This window comes from Durio zibethinus, chromosome 25, assembly GCF_047325235.1.
Source record: "Durio zibethinus cultivar Kanyao isolate XHJ-2024 chromosome 25, ASM4732523v1, whole genome shotgun sequence".
Classification (NCBI taxonomy): Eukaryota; Viridiplantae; Streptophyta; class Magnoliopsida; order Malvales; family Malvaceae; genus Durio; species Durio zibethinus.
The window spans coordinates 14,358,071-14,377,868 of record NC_143186.1 but is presented as its reverse complement, the minus strand read 5'-3'; the positions used below and the strand labels follow the sequence as shown (position 1 = coordinate 14,377,868).

The window sequence follows — 19,798 nt, the reverse complement described above, 5'->3', positions numbered from 1 at the left end:
GCGCAAGGACAACTTTCAAATTCCCTCTATTGGAAAAACAGGCTTAAGAACAGACGAAAGGCAATATGAGCTGATGATCAAAGGTTGTATTGTCTTCATGAGCTTTTGAGTCAATTCTGTCATAATGTTAATAATTAAAGATAAGCACAAGAGAACAAGAATGACTAGATTTTCTAGTTGCCACACCAAAACAGCGGCTTTCGGCTGTTTGTGAAGGGAAAGAACACCAACTTTGCTACGCAAAAAAGGATTGGAAATGAAACATATCATGCTTTTATTGTCTAAGTTAATGGAGATGACTCAAGAAAGCAGAAAATTAGCTTTGTTTTGGAGAGAAGCCAAACCATTTTCTGTCAAATTTGATCTAATTATACGTCGAAGTTCCAATATCAATGTATCTTATATTGAAGAATTAAGGACTTTTTGTGATAATGTCATTTCAATCTTGTCTTGTCCCACTGTTAAACACAGGTTTCTCCTTCACTATATAAGATGATTGTTACTTTAACTTGCTTCATCAAGGTTGGCAAGTTTATGGATCGATCACTTACTTCTTTTCTCATTGTTAAAAGAGTAAACTATGGCCACTGCTTCAAACACTAGGTTGGTGCTGCTGTTCATGATCATGCTATTGATGCTTGTAATGAGAAACTCTGAGGCAAGGTCTTCTCATGGTACCCTATCTATGGCGAACAAGATCAATAGCAGCAGTATCTTGCAGAAGCTTGGTTATGATTTATCGAAAATTAACTACTACAGAAGGATGCTGGGAGATGATCCTGATAGGGTCTCGCCCGGAGGACCAGATCCTCAACATCACTAATAGTCATCAGCTTTGAGGTAGATGTCAGGAATTGCAGAATGTTGTCTAGGTTCTTTTCCCAAGAGAGGATAGTTTAAATTCTTTGCTCATTTGGATATGAACGTAGCATGAAGAATAAGTTCATTCCTCGGGTAGTTCGGGAAGGTGGTTTTTTGAGACTTATTGGGTTTCAAGTTTGAGCTGCAGAAATTTTCCTTGTGTACCAAAAATAATAACAGCAAGCTCATCCTTCTCAAGGATGCTTGTATGCTTGCATTTCGAGTCTGGGTCAAATAAGGCTTTTAATTCTCTTTCTGTCTCTCTTTTGGTGTAAGCAGTATGTGCTGACTGCCTGCATGTGAGCAGCCAGCTCTGTACCTTTGATTAATGTAAGCTCTATGAGATTTTCTTTTTCTTCTTAAAACCTGAATTATAACATATACAAATTTCTGTAAGTACTCTGACAGCAATCAGCAGCCAATAGCACACAATCTTCTATATGATTATTTTCATCATATGATCTTCATAAAAAATAGAGCTGCAGTAGTTGTAGATATATCAGACAATATGTATTTTTTAATTGAGAAAGCGAAATTTCGGATTAGGTAGGCAAATGTCATCTGAAATATACGTTGCTTTCAGAATTGCGAATCTACGTAGCATGATCATCCGAGAGCCTCCCATCCAATAAGTATAAGTTGTTGAATTTAGATTCTTTGGCCACTAACTGCCAAAACGGTCTTCAATCTATCTGCAATTGATCATAAAGAATTGAAGATGTCTCACAAGAATGAGATCTAGTTTTTCAGTGAACCAGCTTAATGTTACAAAGGTAGCAGATTGATACTTCTTACTGCTGATTGCTTTCAGTTTTCAGTTTAGATTCATACAGGTTTTCAGTTTCTGTAGCAGCTTGGACATGTCACTGCCTAGGTTAGAGAAAGGAAAGCTTTGATGAAGATAAGAGGAAAATTAAGCACTAATCAAATGCTAGTCTAATCTATCCAATTAATGATAGAATCAAAGAAAGAATCAAGCTTGAAGTTCAGCTAGAAATTGATCCATGAGAAATTATCTGTGGATAATCCATTATATTTCTGAAATGATTCTGTAAAGATACAGAGAGACGTTAACTGAAATTTAGATAAGGGTACAGTATTGGAGTATAAGCATATAAATAAATCCAGATTCTATAGTATATTAAATCTTCATATACCAACAGCAATTTGAGAAAAATAAAAAGGTTAAGAAAAAAATGTTTCTAACAATCTGTGGGAAGAGGGTACTGACAGAATCTTCCATTCTTCATGCAGAGAAAGAACCTTTCATAAGCAGATGCCATTTTACTAGCTGTAAACATTGAAAGTGCATATTCCCTGCAAGCAAAGCGCTTTCTGTGCAACACTTTAGGCCCATCTCTTATAACTGATTTCAAGGCTTCAACAAAGGACTCTACATTGGGTGAGAAAGTGTATCCAAAACTTTCATTGACGACTACTGTCCCAACTATACTAGGATAATTGGGGGTCAAAACTGGTTTCCCACAGTGCATTGCTTCGATCAAGGTAAGATCGAGCCCTTGAGGCCTCAACGTTGGGTTCACAAACACATCGAGGGCATTGTAGAATTCGGACAGCTCTGAAGGCTCCAATGCGCCTAAAACCTTCACATTTGGGCCTAATTCTGCATATCTTTTTCCCCATGGACCAGATCCTGCTACAAGGAGATATGTACCAGCATATCTTTTGGTTATATTTGAGAAGGCTTCACAGAGAAGTGGATGCCCTTTGTCTCTAACTAAACGCCCGGCAACTCCCAACACTAGGCTTACATTTTCAGGAATTCCATGCTTTTCCCTGAACCTTGCACCGGCTTTTGGATCATGAACAAATTTGGTCTCATCAACTCCGTTTAGTATCACATGGACATTTCTTTGAGAGAGCTGATAGATGTTGACCAGTACGTCACCAGCACTCTTGCTTATACATATATGTTGTGTATAGCTTGGAAAGAACCTGATCTCATCCACTAGTCTTGGCATTGCTTCCTGAAGCTCTCCAACTGGTTTTGGCATAGCCTCTTGTGCATTAAAAACAAGCTCTTCAATTAACTTTGAATGCATAATTTCATACCAGATCCCATGCCAAGTTACAGCCACATGAGGCACCATTTTCGCACGCCAATGAGGCAGGGAAACACTCTCAGTATGCACATAATCAAATGCTCCATTGGCGTTTATTGTGTTAAATATCTCAAATACTAAAGAACAATTTACTGAACCATGATCATTGGCTGCAAAATATACATGTAGGTTACCGTCAGGGATGTCAAGGTGGGGCTTTCTATCAGAAGGCACGGTGAAAACATGAATTTCATGCCCCATAGCAGCTAAAGCATGGTATAATGTAGCAGCATGACGCTCCATGCCACCAGGGGCCGCACCAATTGGCCATGTCTTGGAGAATACTGCAAGCTTAAGCTTCTCAAAATTATTTCCAAAACAAAGACTGTTCCAGGGAAATTTAGCATCTCTAAGGTCACCATTGAATCTTGCTTGCCTTGCTACCCAAGAGAATGGTTCAGGCACTTGCCTAATCGGCGAAATGAAGAGCTAAACTGTAGTAAAGAGGATAGCGATAGTTAAAATGGTTGAGGATCTGATAGAGAAGCAACCAGAAGAAGAAGAAGAAGAAAAGGATCTGCAGTTTTGATGTCTCAAACCCATTGCAGCCAGTAGCTTGAAAAGAAGTTTCAATTTGGTTATTTTATCAATTTGAATATAGTACAATTCTGAATGATATTAATGCAATGTACCAATTCTACAGGATCTCTCCTGGCTTTTGCAAGTTTTCATGGGGATGCACATGGCCAAACTTGAGATTTTATCAACTCCCTCCCAGCATTAATTTCAAAGCTTCAATTGCTAAAGTGAAGTCTACTTCTGAATTAGTTTGCTTATTTTAATGCCAAAAGTCCACATTGCAATTTTCCAAGGTCAAGAGGGGACAAATTCTCAATTTAAAGGTTCGTCTGGGAGTTCGTTGCCTGGAACTCCCAAATGGATCGTAACGTTAGCCGTTTTCTTCTTTTGATTTTATCAGACTTTCTGTTATCCAATACATAAATTAGTGATCTGCACTTTGTTCCAAGTGATAAAAAATTCAATTTTTTTAAAATAAAATTTTATTTTTGAATCTTATAAATAAAAAAAACAAATTTAAAAAAATTTAATTCTTTTATAAAATTCGATACGATTCAATTTTGAATTAATCGAAATTTAAAGTAATTATCGAACATTCAAAAATTTAAAAAAAAAAAATAATATTTACTCACGTTTAGCTTAAATTTGTAATGAATTTCTCAATTGCATGTATACCTTATGAAATAGTAACTCAGTTGTGTAAGGAAAATTCTAATTTTTAATTTCATTGTCAGAATTAATAAGGTAATAACACTCCTTGAGATATAATAACAAATTAAAAAAAAAAAAAGAAATGGGACAAATTATCGTCTTTTAATTTTATTTTTAAAATTAAAAATTTTATTGTGTATTAAAAATGGATTTTTTTACCTTATTTTTGTATTTTAGAAGGTATAAGATTAAGAACTATCAAATTTTAAAAAATTTTATTCATGTAAGATTTAAGAGAAGCCTTTATTCAGTACAAAATTAAAAAAATAGAAAAATTAATAAAAAAAAGTTACTCACACAAACTCATCGGCAATTTTCTTACAAAAAAAAGTAACCAAATTATGGCAAAAAACAATTATTAGCTAAATTGTATTCAGGTCCCATCTGACATGGCAATACCGTAAACATTCGTGCCCTTTTCCCTCACTCGCTCTCTTCAGCGTGTGCAGTGTCTCATCTCTCAGACTCTCACTCTTTCTCGAGACCCCCTCTCTTCTCCACTCTGAGAACAACCAAAGCAGAAAGAAAGAAAGAAATCGTACGGACCCAATCCTCCAAAACCCAAAACCCTAATTATTAATTTTCTTTGCCTCTTTCAAAAAGCTAAAAAGAATTTACCTTTTCTCCTTCCCTCTCAAAAACCCAAATCTTTCCGTACAACCCAACATAAACCCTAAAAACCCATTTTTAAGCCTTTAGCCTAGCTGTGTGTTTCTCAAATTAGGGTTTTCCCCTTTTTTTTCTTCAAAATTCTGATCTTGTTCGGGTTTTTTCTCTCTTTTTTTTTTTTTATATGAATGGCTACAGGGAATATAGAAGGTGAAGAATCAAAGAACAACAAAGTTTATACCAGGAAAAACCATAACAAACCCAAAAATCCCACCTTTGTTCCTCAACAATCTACTCATCTGACTCTAGCTACCACCACTACAACCGATGATAACAACTCCTCTCAGCCTCTGCTACACCAAACCTTCGACGTCGTGGCATCGGACGATTCGTCGAGCCATAATCGGTTGCAGCAGGGTGCCCAGAATGCTACCAATGGGATTGGAAAAGCTGGGTATGTTAAATATGATAACCTTGTTAAGATTAACTTGAATGTTTTATCCAAGAATGAGGTTAGACTTTTGAAGAGGAAGCTAGCTACTGAACTTGAGCAAGTTAGGGGTTTAGTTAAGAGATTTGAAGTTAAAGAAAGTAGGTTGAGTGGGGGGTATGCGAATTCACGGGTTTCAGGGAATGAGAATGTTGATAGAGGTGGTGTAAGCTTAGTTAGAGTGAATTCTGATGTTGGTTCTGTAGGATTGCCTAGTTCAAGGTCTTTTCATGGATTATCTGTGTCAGTAGTAGAACATGATCATAGTAACCATGGTGATGGTGGTGGTGGTAGTGAGTTTGTGGAGAAGGAGAAGAGAACCCCAAAGGCAAATCAGTATTATAAGAATTCGGAGTTCGTTTCGGGAAAGGAGAAGTTGAAGCCTACGGAGAGTAATAAGAAAATGAAACCGAAAGTTGGGAAGAGTAATGGGGGTCAAATGGGAGGTGGGATTTCAACAGAGAAGTTTTCAAATCAGTTATTTAAGAGTTGTAGTGATTTGTTAGGTAAGTTAATGAAGCATAAGTTTGGTTGGGTGTTTAATAAACCAGTGGATGTGAAGGGACTTGGGCTGCATGATTATTATTCAATTGTTAAGCATCCTATGGATTTGGGTACAGTGAAGAGTAGGTTGAGCAAGAATTGGTACAAGTCACCTAGGGAGTTTGCGGAGGATGTGAGACTAACTTTCAGTAATGCAATGCTGTATAACCCGAAAGGACAGGATGTGCACTTTATGGCTGATACATTGTCAGGGATATTTGAAGAAAACTGGGCAGGTATAGAGTCTGATTATAATCTTAATAGGCGGCTTGAAAGGAATCATGAATACAGTTTGCCGACTCCAACTTCAAGGAGAATTCCTGCTCCAGCGCCGGCTCCAGTTCAAGCTCATGCTCTACCTACGCCTGCTTCTGCTCCTGCTCCTTCACCACTACCATTTGAAGCTAGGACTCTGGAGAGATCAGAATCCATGACAATGACTGTTGATCCCAAGTCAAGAGCTGTGGACTTGACTCCTACAGGTAGGATTGCAGTACCAAAGAAACCCAAGGCAAAGGATCCTGATAAGAGGGATATGACTTACGAGGAGAAGCAAAGACTCAGTGTAAACCTCCAGAACTTGCCTTCAGAGAAACTTGATAGCATTGTCCAGATCATTAAGAAGAGGAATCCAGCACTCTTCCAGCAAGAAGATGAGATTGAGGTGGATATTGACAGTGTTGATCCTGAAACGCTTTGGGAACTTGATAGATTTGTGACCAACTATAAGAAGAGTTTGAGCAAAAACAAGAAAAAAGCTGAAATTGCTCATCAAGCAAATGCAGAAGCTGACCATAATATTCACAAGACTGTAAGATGATGGACAAGTGATACTTGAACATCTAACTGTTTTGCCTGTTTAAAATTGTTGTTCACTGGAACATTTTGTTGTTATTCTTTTGGCAGATTCTGGAACCACTTGCTGAAGACGTAATGAAAGTAGCTGAAACAGGTAATCACTATGAACCAACAATAACTTGCTCTGCTTTGGTTATTCTCACTTGTTTGGTTCTGAAGAAGGTGAAATTTTCATGCACTCATTATTAAAACTGGTTGGATTGTTAAGCAGTGGAGAAGATTGTTCCCACATCACCTCCAATTCATGGAGAAAGGCTACAAAATAATGAGAGTGGATCAAGTAGTTCAAGCAGTTCTAGCAGTGACTCTGGCTCCTCATCAAGCGGTAAACATTATCGGTTTTCCTTTTGTTATGCTCTTATGAGTGTTTGTATGCCAGATTTTTCACGCTAATACTTTCATGCAGACTCTGACAGTGATGGTTCTTCTGGATAATGTGAACTGTTCACCTTGTTTTTTAATGGACTTGACTGAGGTAGGGGTCATTATCTTGGTAATGAACTTTTTCAATCCTTATTTCACACTTAAGTTGTGCAAATTTTTTATGGTACTAGTATTGAATTTCATGTGAAATATATATCAAGAGATGAGATTACATAGTTTCTGAAATATCCATCTGAGATGCCACTTCTTATTCCTTCTTCTTTGCTTCTTTATAGAGCCTATAATGGCTGATTTTATTCGAAAGAGGCAAAAAGGAGCTCTAAGGTAGTTTTTTATCAGCACAAGTTTTGAAATTGGACCATATCATGAACCTGTCAGAGATGCTTGGATAGCATTTTGGAACTTTTGGGGTCAAATGTACAACTGTTGTTGCATTCTGCTAATGGATGATATGCATCATTTGAAGTTTTTTCCTTCTTTTTCCCCAGCTTACCCGTTACTAATTTTCCATTCTAATATTTCTTAAGTCTTTAGTTGTGTGTAAATTAACGGTTTCACTATGAGTTTTTGAATTCTTTTGCATGCAAATACTACTCCTTGATGGATTTCTCACAGAAGGTTGTAATTTTCAAAATAACTTTTATGAACAAAACCCGCAGAGAACTTGTCATTTGTTAGCCAATTCCTTTCATCGACATTATGTTTGTTAATTCTGAAGTTTTGCAGCTGTCAACTTCGTTGAGTATTTAGCTCTTTCTGAGTGGGAAAATACAGTTTCCATTAGTTTCCAAAGATTAATTCACCCAAGGTCAATGGAAGCTGTAGCCCAAAGGGATTTAAATATTAGTCTCCTTCCTCTTTATGTTTTTTAGTGGAGCCCACCTGTATCATCATTCCGCATGTTATGTGGAGTATAATTTAATTAACTGAATAAATATAATTGCATTGCAGTTTGGAAAGGGAATCATTCATGTATCCTTGATAATATTCTTGGCCACCGTCTTAAGAACTAGGAAATATTAGTTACTTATTGCCTGTAACAGATTTCGACTTCAGATCTTTATATCTGTTGCTGACAACGTTTCATCCGAATTCATTTCTATCATCCATCACGTAATCGCCTACATCACCAAGATCTTTACCATGACTGTATGAGAACTCTATATATTTGACATGAATCTTTTGTTTTAACTATGGTTTGCATTCTTCTTTAGTTTGATATTCCCCCATGCATAACAGAGTATTAAATCGGGCTTAACCTACATTCTCTCTGGTTATGATACGTTTATCTTGGTAGAACTATAAATGATGATTTTTTATTCCCTTTATAGGTGTCAGTATATGTATCATAAGAGTATTGTGATTTCTCTGCTTTTGAGACTAGGCTTGAGTTAATGATTTTCTTGTTGCTTTTGTAGATCTTAAGATGGAAGCTGGCTCAAGATCATTACCAAGTATCAACCAACAATTTTTAAAATGTGGTCCTGCTTAGCATTTCAAGAGGAACCATCGAACTGCATAACAAAGTCCCTTTTATTCTAACCTTTTAATAGGGATGAATATGATAGAATGACATGCAACACAAATTTTTGTCTAATTGAATTGCTAAACTGGTTCTTTCAGTTACATCATGCAAATCTGATCTAATGGTAATGGTTTTTTTGAACCAAATTATCAAATCTTAATACAAGGAATAAACATAATTATGGTATGAAAGTTTTCTGTAGTTCATGGTTCCATGCTTTATCAGCTGCTTATCTTTTTCTTTTCGTGGTCCACTCGTTGGAGGCGTTTAATATTAAAACAAACACAGTTGAAAAGAAAATTTTCTGATGTAAATTTTTTTAGATGAATTATCAACTTCTCTTACATCAAACACGTTAAGCCAACCAGATTGAGAATAAAGTTCAAGAATGAGTGAATCATTTGCAATTAGCAGTTCCAAGTATCCCCTTATAACTGAATAAAGTTTTAACCAAACATTCCGGTGACATGCCACTTGAAATATCCTGTAAACTTATGATATCCTATTAATTTATGATATCCTATTAATACCAGATGCAAAATTTTCATTAGTAAATAAGAAATAATTTTAATTAATTCTGGTTGACGAACTTAGTTTCCTTCTCTATAAATGCTTTCAGTTCTGGCTTAAGCCTCTTCAAGACATTAGAAAAAGTTCTAATCAAACATTCCTGTAACATACCACTGGAAATTATTGCTGGAAACTTACGGTATACCATTAAGAACAGCAAAGTCGATGCTGGCTGCAAAATTTTAATTGGTCTAATGGAATAAATCAGAAATAATTTCAATTAATTCTGGTTGTCGAACTCGGTCACCTCATCTATAAATGCTTTCAGTTCTGGCTTAAGAGTCTCCAAGCTTTCGGTCTTTGACTGAAAAAAGTTTTAAACAAACATTCCTGTAACATACCACTGGGAATTATTGCTGGAAACTTCTGATATCCTATTAAAAACAGTAAAGCCGATGGACCCAACCCCAAAACTTCCTCCACACCATTCTTTCCAAGCCTTAGCTGCAGTCAGATAGAGTTTACGTTACAATAATCCAAATCAATCAAGCCTTAATTACAAACAAGTTTGGCAAATTTGACAGCAAAACTGTAGGGAACACTGCTAGGGCTCGGTTTAAAGTATAGGGTGAGGAAGGTTTAGAGAGATCATAAATCCAACTGGTACTCTCCTTTCACACATTAACAAAGTGGAGCACAAGTAGCGTCGCTCAAATTCAAAAGCAAAGACGGGATGAGCTTAGGGGATGTCAAAGCCTTTTGAATAAATCAACAAGGGAACAATCACCTTAGAAGCAAAGCAAGGAAGTTCAGTGACAGTTGACTGCACAAATGAACATTCGATGACATCAGGTACGCCATTCAGTCCCTTAAGTCAAGTATCAGCAAAAATGGCTCCAGCATAGCTGCAGCAAAGAAACAAGACAACTTAGTCAGGCTAAAATGAAGCAACTAAAATCATATGCTTCGATTTCATGACTATACATTTGCAAGGAAATCAAAACTCGTAAATGAAGAAAGGATAATTAATACTAACGCCATTGATTATGTTGCTGAACCCTTTTCAACCTTTGCTTCCAAACTTCAGTGCCTCCATCTTGAGCTCACTTTGTGAGAGCCTTGATATCTTCTTCACCCAAATTAGCTTTTGGTGTGGCCTAAAAAATTTTTAAATGCAACTAAAAATTATCAAAAACAATTATCAACAAAAACTGAAAGGAGCACAACACTATCAAGTATTGATACATTTTGATATCATATAAAGTCAAATGATTAAAGGAAAAAGGGATAAGAGAAACAGGGAAGTACTTGAGAAAATAGTGGGAGAATGGTTAACAACTGGGACATTAACATCTGCAAGCAAGCAAAGAAACTTAGTCAACCAGCAAGTTACTCATATAATTCAAATTTTCTTATGCTTTGATATGTTTAGGGTGAAAAGACTTTCACGAAGGAGAAAAGAAATCTATTTAAAAATTTCAGTTCTCAACCCTAGAAATCCTCAATAAGCCTTAACTAAAAATTTTGGTTATTCTCGTGAAACATCAGTTTATTTGGGATAGACCAAAACTTCTAGAGGTAGACCATGGGTGCAAGTAATAAGAGATGATATGAAGCTCAAAGAAGTAGATGAAAAGATTGTTTTTGATAAAAATTAGTGGTGCAAGAAGATTCAAAACTACAACCTAACATAATTCCTTCTTTTGGTCTTTCACCTAGAGTATGGGATATAAGCCTTAGTTTGTTGTTGTTGTTCTTGAAACAACAGTTTCAAAAAAGAGAGCGTGGGGAGAGGTGAACTAGTTTTTTTTCAAACAAACCTGCAACATTTACTTGTGCCCTGGCAGCGTAGAAAGTCTTAGCCCTAACTACATCAAAGGTAGTTACACCAAACAATTTTCTCTATCATAAGTCCCTTCAACAGTTATCCCACTTTGGAAAAATAGGCTTTAACAGTCATATAGAAATTGAACCAATCTATTAAATTCCTAAAAGGATCAAGGATCCCTAATCCCTCCAAAGCTTTCCCCAATTGCTCTTCACTAGCATATATGGAAACCTGAAGTAAACACAAAAAAAAGATGATTAAGGAACAAGAGATTATCAAATGAATAGCAATAGGAATCACAGCACAAATGCAGATCATAACCCTGAAGAATGAATAATCACGTAGAAAAACAGAGTAAATCAATTAAAGCAAACTAAAGATGGGTATAACATGTATCAAAGACAAATGGACGAATTCATGAATCTATAAACACATAAAAAAAAGCTTAAAAAATAATCAGGTAAGCCAAAAAGATATACATGTATAGATAAATGACATGAAACTAAGACAGCTATGTATCAAGCTCATCTATATAGCACAATCACATGAATTTCCTAAAGATATAAAAATACACAAGTAATGAACATTGAATCAAATACCAATAATCAGTCAAATGGATTTCAGCATGCATCAATAAACATGCAACTGAATCCTAAACTCTAAAATTAAAAGTAAGCCACATACATAATTATTAGATAAAAATCTACAAAAAAAAAAAAAAGAAAGAAAATAACCCAACATAAAAGCACAAAAATAAGAAAAAAAAAACCTACATCATAATATCTTAAAATAACGTTTTAACATTAAAAGAAAAAACAAATTAAAGCTAAGAAATACACTTTTTTAAGTCCAAATAAAAAGTCAAGTTCTTTTTATAAGGACCTCGGTTTTGGTGTTGATGTGGCTGACATCAGCTGCAACGCCAGGAGTATTAGCAATATCATAGAGAGCAAGACGTGAAACAAGAGGGTTAAGCTTCATGAGTAGAGCTAAAGGTTGGCCGATCCCTCCAGTTGCACCCAACATCGCGATTTTCCGGTCAGGGACTGATTCGGTGGCATACCCTCGGTGGAGAAGGTGCTTTCCGGCGACCGATCGAGCTACAGATCGAAACATTTTTGCCGAGGGTTGAAACTGAGTAGTCAAATAAGGGGGTTGAAGGCTTGAAGCTAAGTAGTCAAAGAATGACTTTTGGAGTTTGTTTATTAAATTTCTGAAGGAAGAGAAAATGTTTGGAGTTTTGTATTTACGAGTGAAGAGTGGTGAAAAATAAGTGAACTGACTTTTACCATTTTTTACAGTTTCACTGTGGTAGTCAAAGAGTTATTTCATATTTTTGGGTTAAAAAGGTACATTTTTTTACTCTGTCATGGAACCATCTCAAACCCTCAATGAGGCCAGATTATCATTATCTAAAGGTAGTGACAACAATAGTTAAGTGTGACGCGCCGGAACTTAAGTCTAACATGGTCTTAGATTGAAAGTTATTGTTTATGTATTTAAGTCAGTCTCTTTTTTAATTTTGTGTCGAACATTTTTGTGTCGTATATTTCATTGATTATTTAGAAGTTTGAGAAAAAATTTAAAATAATTTAAAATAATTGTATTTTTATTTATTTGATATTATATGTAATTGTTCAATATTCATTAGTTATTTAGGAGTTTGAGAGAAAGTTTGATGCTATATATATAATTGTTTAATATAAATTAATTATTTGGTTATTTAAGAATTTGAGAGACAGCTAGGACAATTGTTTAATATTCATTGGTTATTTAGGAGTTTAAGAGAAAATTAAAAATGAGAGTTAAAGTAATTATATTTTTATTTACTTGATTATATATACAATTATTCAATGTTCTTACATGATTATTATTTGTCACTTTTTATTGCTTATGTACAAAATGACAGGAAGCCTTCCTATTTATATTTGAGCCATCTTGATACTTGTGGTTATAATAAATTCAAGTGTATGATCATTATCGATTTTTTGAACAGTTCTAGAATGTCTAGATAAATCCAAGTGTATGATCATTATCGATTTTTTGAACAGTTCTAGAATGTCTAGACTCCGACAGGATTAGTTAAGATCTTTCTGGAGATACGTTAGTTTCAAATTCCCTGTCGAGCCCTTGAGTTTGAAAAAGCCCGGGCACTTCTGCTAAGTGCCCGTGCTTAATGAGTTTCAGAGCCTTCTCTATTTGGGTGTCACTCTGCCTGCAGTTAGGGTCTTCTAGAGGCTTATTTACCCGTCACCGTGCTCGTGCCTGGGCATTCCAGAACCTTCGGTGACCGCACATCTGGTCTGCCGCATCTCTAGACCCTTCCATGCCCGCTCGCCTGACTTGTCTCCAAACTGTTTTAGGACTTTTTGTGTCTGACTACTCAAGTTACATATTGAGATATTCTAAAACCTTCCAACAAGTAGTCATTATCCTTAACATCGTGCAGCTCACCTCGAATATACTCACCTCGAATATACTCTTACATTTCCACTTTGGCTTTAGCTTCGGCCTACACACTTGATAAAATATGTGCTTTTAAAGTCTTGATTATAATCTTTTTTAATTTTTGGTTCGTATCATCTCGAATAAATCTCGTTACATAATTTTTTTGATCTCGAAATCGTGCGTTATCCATGACATAAGCACAAAATTTTGCTAAATCTTATCTCGATTATAACCTCATTTTATAAAAAATATATTTAATTATGATTCGATTTAATATTAAAATATTATTTTTTATATTCAATTTGCTCTATATATATATATATATATATAATTATAATTAACTTGATTCGAAATTAATTTAATAAATTTAATATAATATATATAATATTATTTTTAATATAAATTATATTTTAATTATATATAAATATAATATTTTTATTAAATTATTATCTTAAATTAAAATATTAAATAATAGTTTTATAAATAGAAAATATAAATATAATATAAAATATAAAATTAAATAAATAATAAAATATTTTATATATATATATATATATATCGGACTAAAATTTAACCTCAACTTTCTCTTACAACATATTGATCCGACTCAACTTAAAAAAAAAAAAAAAAAAAACTCCATAAAATCAAGTCAGATCAAAACCAAACATATTTGTACCCGTTTGCTATCCCTATTTAAGAGCTTTATCTCATACTAGCAAAAAAAAAACAGGCTTTATCTCATCAGAAAGAAGGAAAAAAAATGCATTGAGAAGTGACGTTAATATAGAAACTGCAGCAAAACCTTATGACATGATATTCACCAGCTACCAGTATGACAAGCAGAAATTTTATGGTACCTGAAAACACAATGAAAGAACAGTTTTTAGGGCTGAAATTAAGAAAATTTTGGCTACCATCTTCCAGCAATAACTTTACGTACTTGATCTGATATTACTACGAGCAATTGGTTCCTGTAATTGCCAAAAAGGAGAAGGCAGAGATAGATAATCTATTGAACTAGGAAATGTGGCTGCCTGTCTCCGCTAACACGATATTCAGGTGAATACATGGAAATACATAAACTCTCATAAACAATTCCTTCCTTTCCAGGTAGATTATCAGTATGGCTTCCAATGTGATGATGGCTTCTTAAACAATGATTAGTTGACAGAATGAATAAGGCTTTCTGCAGGAAAATATCAGCAAGTCGTAGAGATAACAGTCCGAGAAGGATTCAATAGATTGTTCGAGAGCAGTAGCCCCGAATCACACCTTGGCAAACAACTTGGAGGTTATTGAAAAGAATGTCTGATGTCCAGTTCTTTAAGGCCAAAATGGAGTCACATCAAACTGAAAGAACAAGTTTATGTATTCACCCTTGAGTTCTCCTTACCCAGTCAAGAATATCTGAACAATCTTCACGGTGGACAAAATGCCTTCATATTTATAAAAAAGAAAAAGAAAATAGACCCCTTTTAGCAGATTCTTAAAGCACATGCACAACATATAATATACAAATGCATGTGTGTGTGCACAAGTCCAATCTGTACAAACACAAACATATAAATAGACAGACATGTACCTGTTTTTAGCACGATAGGCCTTTAGTCCAGAAGCTTCTCGCCTGTTTGACACATCTTTCTTCATTTGAAGTGATTCAGGCACATCTAGAGTTCCACTTTTGTCATTGTATGCATTGTAAATGAAATTAATCACCTCATCCTGAAAATTTGCGCTCTAAAGATTTTAGAGAAAGGGTTCAAAAGGTTTCAAAAGAATCTTTAACGAATTTTGGTACATTTATGAAAAGAGATTTAACTAAACCAATCAAGTATAGCATTTGGTGTTCTGTAGTTGCAACTATATAGAGTCACATCAATAACAGACTTCAAAATACATCAGAAAATTTGGTTCACAAAAGCATTATGGGAAGGAAAAATAGAATAAGAAAATGTCTGTTTACCACCTAGCATAATGATTTAATTACCATCAGATCATCATGTGGAAAATAAGACTTCATTAACTGACAAAGAGAAACAGAGGTAGAAGTGGAATACCAGTGGTCTAGAAGCATTGAGCCAGTGATAAATTTGCTCATTACGGAACCATGTTAGTTGTCTTTTAGCAAAATTCCTGCAAAACAAATATATAGGAGATGAATTCATAACTTCAGGATACAGTTTTTGTACTCAATAAACTCATGTTTCAAAATCATTATACATTATTAAGTATGTAAGATATGTCAATGTGTATGATGTATGAAAAGATGAAATTAATTACTTTTTAACTAATTTAGTGCTGTACAAACTTAATATAAAATAAAAAATAAAAAGTATGATATGAGGGACATTCTGAAACAACTTTAGATTTGTAACGTAAAATGAATAACTGTGGCTACTGAAGTCATAAATACCATACCTGGATGCTTTTTGAAATTCAGATAAAAAATAATAGAAGTCTCTGGTAGAACTCATGCCTCCTTGCTCCCTACACCTCAACAAGTATTCCATTGCCTGAAATCAATTGATTACAAAACACCAAATGAGCCCTGCCATTCATTTTCAGACTTTGGAAAAGCAAAACAAAATGTCAAATAAAGAAAAAAATTCAGAAAAACAGGTGAAGAACTGAATAAGATAATTGTGAATTCCAGCAAAAGCAGAAAATCAACATGTGGTAGCCACAAGAGCAATGTATGAATTTTTTAGCCAATTTATTATGTGCATGATCATCTAAAATTCGCATTCATATCTGGAGACTTAACCAGAAATCTATTAAGATGTTAAAGTCATAAAGCAGCAAGAAACAGCAATATTACACACTAAGCTGTTCAAGACTTAAGATGCCAATACCAGACAGCATTAGCAGTTAGAACAGAAAAGAAAGGATGTAGATGAAACTGTTGACTAGGTTATTAGTTGCATTTGCCTTGTGCTGGACAGCTAGTTTCAAGCAATTTGGCTTTACCTTTGATTTTTTTAACTAATTGTCATTTAATTTCATATTACTTGTGAGGGGATGACGTGGAACACATAGGACATAATTCACAAATAACCCTATTATAAGGCAGAAGAGATGAATCAGAAAGGTACCATTGTTTGCACATCATAAAATAAATTATTATGCAAAGGGGGAAAAAGCAAGAAAACATACAAAAATATACCTGTCTGTAACCAATTGCTCGAGTTGCAGAGTTTGAATTTGGAAGAAGACCCTTATCCAGAAGCCATCTAGCCTCAGACAAAATACCATCTGTTTCTACAATTGAAGCCAAGCAACGTGAATGAATACCACTGAAGAGTTTTTTGTTCTAAGCAGAGGAAGGAAAATATTTTACACAAACACAAGCACAGCTAAAGGAGATTCACAAGACTTCTTCGTTATAAAACTAATAACCTTGCCAATTATTGAAATTATGATCAAATATGAACATTCTTCTCAAAGAACAAATGTCAAATCTGTTGAAAATCAAGACATACTTCACAGGCAGATAATTGTATACATTGCATAAAATTAAAAGAATACAACATTTGAGAATTATAAAAAATATAGATCAGAGCAATATGACCTACCTGAAAGCATATGTTCACATCGCAGGTCAATCAACCTATAGAGATCAAGTCTGGGGCTTGAGAGGAAAAAACAAATGAATTCATAATCCAAATCCTTCACCTTATCTTGCTCAGGTGCATCAGCAGAAGGGTTTAAGTCAGAAGAGTCAATTGTTTCACTTGAGTCAGACTGATGTCTGAAAGAATCATATGGTATATGAAAAGCAGATGGAGGTGATCCACTAGACTGCCACACCAAAAGACACCAAATAAAGATGAACACCTATTCTCAAGACATCTGAGCTCTATATGTGAGCGTCTGTCTGGAGAGAGAGAGAGAGAGAGATGTATCGAATGATCTATGTAGATTAAAATCTCAATAATCATACCCTGATAATCTCAAGGCTACGCCGTAAGCGATACCAATCATTGGCAGCCAAATACTGGGCCTTTGGATCTCCTGCCTTGACCACCAACTGCACAGCAGCCTCCCAGTTCCTATCTCTCTCAAAATCTACAAGCTCAGAATATACTTTAGCTGCAATTTTTGGAGAGGCCTTTGGAACATCCGGCTTTCCATATAGAAACCTAACATTATAAAATTTTTAAAAAGAAAGAAAGAGATAATAGTAAATATTTCCATATAGGTTGTTTTTCAGCAACTTTTGAGCAAGGAAATTCAACTACACAAGAAGTACCAATAGGAATTTCAATTCTGCAACTAAACCATATGATGAACCTATGCTATCCCAGGCGTTCTAACAGAGAAACAGTGAGCAGAGAAGAGCAGGAAATACACATGGGTGCTGAGAAAGAGAGAGACACAGGCAAAGCAGGGAGAAGAACATCAAGAAGAAAATGCAAATTGCTACCGAACCAAATTAGTTTATAAAACTCAAGTGGTTATATTCAGGATAAATCAAAGCTCACCTATGCAAAAGGACATGTGGAAACATACCATCGCAAGTATAATCCAGTCCCACCAGTAACAATGGGAACACGGCCACTATCAAGAATATCTCTTGTCACCTGCCTAGCATCCTCAAAAAATTGTCCTACAGAATAGTCTGCATTGAAATAATAAAAAGTTATTTTAATCAGTGAAGTAAATCAGAAACACAGAAGCAAAAAGTCACCTGAAAATCAAGAGAATGCCTTCATATATATGTTTTTTCTGCTCAGCAAGAATGCCTTAATATGCCTTATTGACATTAGTTGGGATCACCAGAAACTTACCTTCAGATGGGTGCAAAATGTCAATCAGATGATGTGGCACTTCCTGCAAGAAGAAAGGCATAAATCTTTCAATCTAAATGCATCAAAGTTTTGAAGGACTTTTAGATTTAAAAACCCGCAAGAATTGAAACCGATTTCATCTCAGCAAAAACAATATATGATGTGAATGAGAATTAACTTGTAAACAATACGGAGTAGCATTTTTCTGGATAACTCTAAGAGGTAAAAAAAACACAATGTCTCCTTACATTAAGGATTCAAAAATCATTATTTTAACCAAAAAACTGCACCCTCAAGAGTACATAAATGTTTTAAAAGACAGAACTGAAAAAAATAATAATAATAATGCCTGCAAATTTTGAAAGTGTGTCATACGGTGCGCATTGAGTAATGAACTGCCAAAGAACAACAACATAAGAAAATGCAAAAAAAAAAAAAAAAGCTTCAAAGGACACTATAAGAACACTCAATTCTACACATTAGTATACATTCATTGATATTAGAATCTAAAAACAAATTGAATTCAAAACATTTTTCAAGGAATTGATAATGCTTTACACATTGACAGTGAAATACGTTGAAACTTGAAAATGAAAATCCTAGTAGAACAAAATGCAAAGCATGTACTAATAATATACTATAATTAGGCACCTTTCTATCACTTGAACAAGGCTTCGCGGATCCAACGTCAAGACCCCGATAAACCTACAATTAAACAACATCTTAAAGAGAAAACAAACAATATTTTAAGAAACAATTAAAACCCAAGAAATTTCCTCAGCAACCAAATAAAACACAACAAAAACCAAACCCAAACAGCCCAAAACGAAAACCCAAAATTTCATTTTTACTTCTAAAAAAAAAATTTATTTTTTGGAATGAAAGAAGTAACCTGAACGGAGTCAGCACTGATGATTTCACCATTAAGACGCTTAGCAAGTTCCAAAGCAAGCCTGCTTTTGCCTGCCCCAGTTGGCCCTGATATTACTATCACCTTCTCTTTCTTCTCTCTCTTGTTGTTGAAAGAAACACAACTTGAGTTTGTAACTAAGGTTTTTCTACTACGAAGAAGTGAAGGAAAAAAGGGTTTCTGAGGCAAGCGGATGCTACGAAGGCTGTAAAGTCCACTTGGGATCATCTCTGAAAAATGGATGCTTTAGACAGATTTTTTTGGGTTGGGTTTTTTTTTGGATGTCAAAGTGTTTTTAAGGTTTTGAGGTTTGGTGTTCTTGTCTTGGGGCTAAAGTGGCACAGTGGGTAAGGTTTTATCTAGGGTTTTAGATTTTTGGTGGGAAGATATTTTTTATTTTTTCTTTTTTCTTTTTGAAGTTAAAATTGATCATTGTTTTGCCTTTTTAGTTTTTTTTTTTAATTATTATTACTCCATTATTTAATATCAGAAGTGAAAATTTAAGCTTTTAATTTAGTGTATTTTTCTTATCAGAAACACATTTTTAACATACTGAAAATCTCATTAAATTTTTTAACATGGCTTAAAGAGATTTTAATTTGTTTAACTTAATTTTGCTTTTTTCAATTTATAAAATAAATTTAGAGTTCCGTTTCTACATATTAATCGTAATTTTTTCAATTTTACAAAAG

The 19,798-nt window shown here is 34.6% G+C and overlaps 3 protein-coding genes and 1 pseudogene across 8 annotated transcripts; 1 reads left to right on the top strand and 3 right to left on the bottom strand.

The window, feature by feature from the left end:
* Nucleotides 1–1,946: 1,946 nt before the first annotated feature.
* LOC111276535 (UDP-Glycosyltransferase superfamily protein) lies at nt 1,947–3,525 on the bottom strand. The gene has a single exon (XM_022862280.2). It carries the CDS (start codon nt 3,225–3,227, stop codon nt 2,064–2,066), a length of 1,164 nt encoding a protein of 387 aa, XP_022718015.2. The 5' UTR covers nt 3,228–3,525; the 3' UTR covers nt 1,947–2,063.
* A 1,127-nt stretch (nt 3,526–4,652) lies between these two features.
* LOC111275878 (transcription factor GTE4-like) lies at nt 4,653–8,835 on the top strand. 2 transcript variants are annotated; one of them, XM_022861469.2, is made up of 5 exons: nt 4,653–6,667; nt 6,763–6,808; nt 6,926–7,039; nt 7,121–7,189; nt 8,517–8,835. In XM_022861469.2, exons 1-4 carry the CDS (start codon nt 5,012–5,014, stop codon nt 7,147–7,149), a joined length of 1,845 nt encoding a protein of 614 aa, XP_022717204.1. In that variant the 5' UTR covers nt 4,653–5,011; the 3' UTR covers nt 7,150–7,189; nt 8,517–8,835. The 2 variants fall into 2 exon arrangements, with proteins under 2 accessions (XP_022717204.1, XP_022717203.1); XM_022861468.2 differs by having other exon boundaries at nt 6,923–7,039.
* Nucleotides 8,836–9,136: 301 nt separating this feature from the next.
* On the bottom strand, nt 9,137–13,666 carry LOC111276246 (malate dehydrogenase, mitochondrial-like; annotated as a pseudogene). Its single transcript, XR_016333606.1, has 7 exons — nt 11,844–13,666; nt 11,061–11,192; nt 10,954–11,029; nt 10,442–10,486; nt 10,170–10,290; nt 9,921–10,038; nt 9,137–9,637 (listed from the first exon to the last, which is right to left on the bottom strand). The product of XR_016333606.1 is annotated as a malate dehydrogenase, mitochondrial-like (transcript).
* Nucleotides 13,667–13,934: 268 nt separating this feature from the next.
* Nucleotides 13,935–19,446, bottom strand: IPT9 (isopentenyltransferase 9). Of its 4 annotated transcripts, XR_002688411.2 has the most exons (12): nt 19,089–19,446; nt 18,848–18,901; nt 18,197–18,239; nt 17,919–18,027; nt 17,350–17,548; nt 16,982–17,207; nt 16,573–16,667; nt 15,828–15,922; nt 15,467–15,542; nt 14,992–15,131; nt 14,350–14,845; nt 13,935–14,266 (listed from the first exon to the last, which is right to left on the bottom strand). XR_002688411.2 is itself a non-coding variant. In XM_022861470.2 (11 exons), the coding sequence occupies exons 1-11, from the start codon at nt 19,332–19,334 to the stop codon at nt 14,782–14,784; spliced, it is 1,347 nt and encodes a 448-aa protein (XP_022717205.1). In that variant the 5' UTR covers nt 19,335–19,446; the 3' UTR covers nt 13,935–14,781. The 4 variants fall into 4 exon arrangements, 3 of the variants coding, with proteins under 3 accessions (XP_022717205.1, XP_022717206.1, XP_022717208.1); XM_022861470.2 differs by having other exon boundaries at nt 13,935–14,845; XM_022861471.2 differs by having other exon boundaries at nt 13,935–14,845; nt 16,573–16,661.
* Nucleotides 19,447–19,798: the final 352 nt, after the last annotated feature.